This window comes from Monodelphis domestica, chromosome 3, assembly GCF_027887165.1.
Source record: "Monodelphis domestica isolate mMonDom1 chromosome 3, mMonDom1.pri, whole genome shotgun sequence".
Lineage (NCBI taxonomy): Eukaryota > Metazoa > Chordata > Mammalia > Didelphimorphia > Didelphidae > Monodelphis > Monodelphis domestica.
Window position 1 is genome coordinate 343446186 of NC_077229.1, and position 5896 is coordinate 343452081.

Here is a 5896-nt window from a genome sequence, read left to right on the forward strand (position 1 = left end):
GGGAAGGGGGTGGCAGTAGGGGGGATTCTGGATGCAGCCCTGAAAGGTGGCTCTCTACAGGGGCCAGAATTGAAACTTCTCAGCCAGTCGGTCAGCCAGTTGAAACGATTCAACTACAATCCCTCAGTCTATCCCAGATAACTACTGTGGCCAAATTGTCAGTATTTTTCTCTGATGCAGATGTGCCTGCTCTTCTATAAGATCTGTCTGCCCATGCAGAAGATCTGCCTCTCCCACTGGGACCTCTAGCTTTCTCCCCAGGAACATCTGGCTTTCTCCCATGAATATCTGGCAGTCCCTATGAGTATCTGGCTGCATCCCAGGGACATCTTGTTGTTCCCTTTCAACAACTGCCATGCCATCCCACCCCCAATATCTGACTGCCTTCCTGGGATATCTAGTTGCTTCTATGGGATATTTGGTTCATCTTTTGAAAGACAGTAAAAATGAACTCCTGAGTAACTTGAGACATAGAATTTTTCTACTTTGATGTGATAGTTAATAAAATCCTTCAGCTTGTTTGTCTGCAATAATAATCATAGCTAACATTTAACTGAGGTCCCTTGCATCAACTTGGTCCTCATCTTCATCCTTCATATTTGTTGATTGATGATCAAGTGATTAAGTGCCTGGAAGATTTGGAAGTCATCCTACAGGCATAAAAAGATCCAGGCCAAGCAAAGGAAAACCATTTTCTGTCTCATCTCAGATAACATTCCATGTATTTATGAAGTCAGAAATTAGTGTGTTATTCTCAAGCTGACAGTAATTAATATATCCAAAATGAATATGCCAAGGACCACAGTAAAATGAGTCTCTCCTAGGATTGCCTCAACCCCTTCACAACACAAAGGCCTCATAAATACCTTGGGCCTCAGTGAAACAGAAACACCTAAAGTCTATTATCAGAAGCAAGCAACATCTAGATTATACAAAGTGTTTTAGGATGCATCCTTTTAGTTTATATTTTAAAATGTTAAGTTTGTGCTTTCTCCCAGTTTCTGTAAACCTCACCCCATAGACCATCTCTCTACCTACCTTCTGAGTGAATGTGCAGACTGGAACCTGTAACCTAACCCTGATCAGAGTGTTCCAACAGAATCTATGTGCTTAATTAAATTAGAACCTCTACTTGAATCTGGGGTGTTGGAGAGGAGGTTCTGATTGAGAATGTAGCAGGACAAAAATGGGAGGGACTTTTCTCTAGGTTTCTCTCTAGGATAACCAGGATGTGTTGAGACCCGGACCACAGTGGGAAGCAATTTTGAAAGACCTACATGAGGTTATAAAAAGTCAATAAGAAGAACTAAGAATTTTACATACAGAAAATGTTTTTGGGAATACGTCATAAATGTCACCTCCAGAGAAAGGATAAGCAAGACAATTCCATATATACATTTATATTTGTCAAATGACACCTTCTTTAGTGCAGGGAGGGAGATACTTGGGGAATTTTCATATATATATATATATATATATATATATTTTTTTTTTTTTTACTTTCCAAAGTTTACAAAGGCAGAGAGCTCATGACAAGAATTTAGTGGTTTGAATGGAAGACTTTCCCCTCCCTAATAAAGGGTACCCTGCCCTGGCTGAAGCTTCAACTTCCCAGGCACAGGACAGAGAGGATTTCACTCTACTCATCTACTACATAGTCACAAAATTGACAACAGCAAACTGATGACCCCACTCTATTGAAGAAATAGATGGAGTGAAGATGGTCTTAAATTTCATTTTTTCCCCTCAGCAAGCATTGAAGGTAGATTTAATATTAGATATTCTTAGTCAGAAAAGCATGCACAGGGACAGAATGTGCATAAGGAAGATGGTCTAATGGACTTGGATGAATGTGTGTTATAGTTCAGGAGCTGGACAGAGGCAGCAGTCATGAAGGTCGGTGGGACATCTCCCAAGACAAAGCCTCAAAGGAATGAGCCCCATCATCATGGCTTGACCTTTCCCAGCTACAGGGCTCACCTCAGACTGAGTAATTAGCCTCTTCAAGAATCCTCCTCGTTATACACCTAAATAAAATCCCCCACAGCATGGTCGCTACAGCTTGGGTTTTTTATGTCAAGCAATAAATGATTAGACATTAAATCATAGCTGAATTGAAACAATAAGAAGGCTAAGACCACCAGTCAATCCTTTTCTGTCACAAGTAGCCTCTTTTGTTTCCTATCTCCATGATGAGAATACTTCCTGGAAGAGTTATTCCTTCCTGCTATAAAAAGATAGACTAGGCAAGTGCTTGTGTGTATCAAAATTAATGATTGTGATGCCAATTCTCACAAAAAAAATTTTTGATTATAAATACCTTCAGAAAGGGCTCTATGCTAATCTGTGGGAGTCTGTAGACACTTGTGGTCAAGAAAAACCAGCCGTCAGTTTATTGCTCTTAGACTCAGTTCTGGGGAGGTTTTTCTAAACATGTGAATGTGGGTTATTTAGTCTATGTCCCCAAGGACAAAAGTCATGATATGTATAATTATTGGAAAGGTTTCCTGATTCAGATGGTTGTTGATAGTTTAGTTATCCATGAGGATTGGGCAGTGGGCTAAAGGATTACTCTGCATCCCTTTTCCAACTTGGGCCATTATTCCTCAGTAGCACTAGAGAGAATCATTGTCTCTTGCTTACTGGTAAGATTGGGGAAGAACTGGTCTCTTCCTTCTGATTTGGCTCTGAACATACAAAGTATTCTTTCCCCTTCCAAATCTACTGACTTTTGAAGGTTTGCAGTGATTCTCATCAGCCTCCAATACATGAGAGTGGACTGCATCTTAAGCTGAACTCTGTTACAGTCATCCCAGAATGATCAAGGGGGCAAGAGGGGAAGCAGCCATAGGAGTTTACACTGATCGAGACTCACCAAGTCAGCTGTTCAGGAGACGATGTTGAAACTTTAAAAAGGAAATGAGAAAAGAACCACTGGCAAAATTCTGCTCCTAACTTGTAACACTCGTCAAATTGTTCATATTCTTTTTCTTGTTCAGATCATATGATATGTCTTTGAAACGCTCTCCCATGTTTCATTCACCAAGTTCAACTACTTTTTCCAGTGATTTTTTGCATACTGAATAAGATTTTGAAGAGTTGGGGGTATGGGCAACCTTATATGACAGTACTCAGATTGAGAGGCAGGAACCACAGACCTCAGGGTATCAAGACTCGAAGATCAAGGTATCTCATTGACTAGCACAGTGTCTGAAACAGAGTAGTCACTTCAATGTGGATTGAAATCCTATGTGTCCCTTCGTTTGCCAGAATGGGAGCCGAGCTCTAGAGGAAACCTCATTTGTGAGGGTCCAAGGCTATCTGGCCATGACACAACAGAAACAAACCTTACAAGAGTTGCTGTGGTCCCAAGTTTTCCCATGAGAAACGGGGGCTTGTCTTGGCATGCTTGCTGTGCTAGCACCAGGCCTACTAGAGACATAGGAGGTCTCTAAAATTCTCCTCCAGGAAAATAGTCAGAAAAGACTCAAAGGCCAGAAAAGTGGAAGGAACATGCTTTACACAGCACCAAATGAGTCCTCAGTGTGAAAAAGACAAACTCGTTCCAACTAAAGCATAGCCCATGCAGTCCTCCAAAGTCACCCCCAAACATTGAAATTGTTTTCTGAAAACTTGGACATCTTGGGATGAGGCAGAAGAGTGAGGCCAGGTTCTTCCTGTGCTCTTCTAGCTGAATCAAGTTCCTGGGGGGTGGTCAATGGCAAACCTTGGCCCAACAGAGCCATCCTGTTTTACACTTTTAAAGGGAACACTTTGGTCTCTCTGAGTTTACACTTGTGAAAGGGAATCCTTCCTTCCCTTTGTCTCTTCTGAGTTAACATAACTGAAGTATCCCTGCTTACATTGTGAAGTTGGGATCAACTCTCCTTTTTCTACTTTTGAATGCAATCAGCAAAAGATTGAAGACCCTCCTTAGTCCTAGGTGAGAAGCTAGCAAGGTATTGGAGAAGTCCCAAGTCACTTACTTAGAGCTGCACCCTATTAAGTCAGTCCCAAACTTGTGAATTCTCTGAGCAGAGTTCACACCTTCAGAAACCCAGTCAGCCATCAGGGTGTGAACCCTCTTGATGTGTAGCCACCCCTCCAGAAGGGGAGAACTGGTTCCCAGGGCAGTGCTAGACAGTTTGAAAACTCTGATTGGCTCCTATGAAGAGTGGAGGGGACAAGAAAGCACCATAAAAAGTCAAGTATCCTGGGACTTGAGTCACTCTTGTGGAGATACTCTCCTGACTAGAGAGAGAGAAAGAGAGGGGGCCTTAGAGGGAGCTTAGCTGGAGACTGAGGCTTGCAGCTCTGTTTCATCTTGGACTTTGACTCCTGGACTACTTTGTTGGGTGATTGAAAGGCTGACTCCTTTCCTAGTTTCTGGAGACGCCTAGCTTCCATCTTGGAGGAGGCCACATGATTAATTGTCTCACCCAGGAAGGCCAGCAGTTAGTAATTTCTGCCTGTATTAAGACAGGATAAATAACTTTTCCTTCTCCTTCACATTTTTCTACTTTAATGTTTCCTTTATTTTGTAAAGAAATTTCTGAATTGAGATAGAATATTGGCAACAACATTCATAAAATTATTGACTAACTGCTAATTTTCACCTTTATAGAGACATTATATTCTTTAAGAATATATTGCTGAAGAATAGAGAAACAAGATGGCCACACCAATCTCTATTGTGGGACTTCTGGAGGAGGATGCTCTAAGGAGGAAGGAGAGGCTCAAGGTGCTTAGAGAAAAGAGCAGGCACAAGAATAAGGAAGATGAGGAACCAAAAAAGAAACACTTCAAAGAAGACAAAAGAGGAGGAGGTGAGAAACACCTGGAGCTCAAATTTCAGAACTATGTCCCTGAAGATGAAGAGCTCAAGAAGAGGAAGAGGCCTCAGGTTAAACCAGCTTCAGTGAAAGAGAAAGTGAAAGACCAGCTGGAAGCAGCAATGCCCCAGCCCATCACTGAGGAAGTGGATTTGGCCAATCTTGCCCCCAGAAAGCCAGACTGGGACTTAAAAAGGGACTTGGCAAAGAAGATGGAAAAGCTAGAGAAGAGGACACAGAGAACCATTGCAGAGCTCATAAGAGAAAGACTTCGAGGCCAAGAAGAGGACCTGGAACCTGCAAAGCAGGAAGAGAGTGACTCAGATTAAAGCAGCTTCTCCTCAGCATTTGGCCACACCAGACAGCAGTGTGAACTGATATTTCTAGACCAGGCACAAAGACCCCATTCCCTATCTTGATCCCCAGAGTGACCTCTGCTGTGGTACTTCTTTGAATGCCCATCTGATTAGAATAATTAGATTATTAGAATATTATAATAATAGAAATAGAATATTAGAATAATACATTTTACAGTTGTGGCTTAAGAGTGCATCTTCTATGGTTACTGCCATCTAATCTTTGAAATAAACCATAACATGATACAGCACTGTAAGCTTCTCTGATGTCATCGGTGTGTTGACATTTTCTACCAACTCATTTGATGGCATATTCTAGTTGTTTTACTTTTTTTTAAACATTTCAGTTCATTTTTTTATTTTAACATTCTTCAAAATATTTGAGTTCCACATTCTCTTCTTCCCACTCCCTTCGTATCCACTGAGGAGGCAAACAATGTGTTATTCCTGTGAAATCCTACCAAACATTTCTAAATTAACCATATGTTTTCTAAAAAGAAAAATAAAGTGAGAAAATCACACTTTCATTTGTACTCAGACTTCCATGATGACATGCTCTGGTTGAGCCTGGGGCACAACAAAAATGTTTAGTGGGTTTGGTTTGATATCTTACTCTATCCTCTTTCATATTCCCATTACTTTTACTCTCTCTTCTTTTGTAAATAAACTACCATAAATGTCATTCTTACTTGAGTAATTAATTTTGGC

At 41.0% G+C, this 5896-nt stretch overlaps 1 protein-coding gene across 1 annotated transcript; it reads left to right on the forward strand.

The window, feature by feature from the left end:
* The first annotated feature begins 4672 nt into the window (after positions 1-4672).
* LOC100028998 (coiled-coil domain-containing protein 12-like) lies at positions 4673-5230 on the forward strand. The gene has a single exon (XM_056820884.1). The coding sequence runs from the start codon at positions 4673-4675 to the stop codon at positions 5159-5161; it is 489 nt and encodes a 162-aa protein (XP_056676862.1). The 3' UTR covers positions 5162-5230.
* The last annotated feature ends 666 nt before the right edge of the window (positions 5231-5896 follow it).

What these genes read in the sequence shown, in the direction of transcription:
- LOC100028998 (XM_056820884.1), top strand. Translation starts at nt 4,673, where the DNA reads ATGGCCACACCAATCTCTATTGTGGGACTTCTGGAGGAGGATGCTCTA.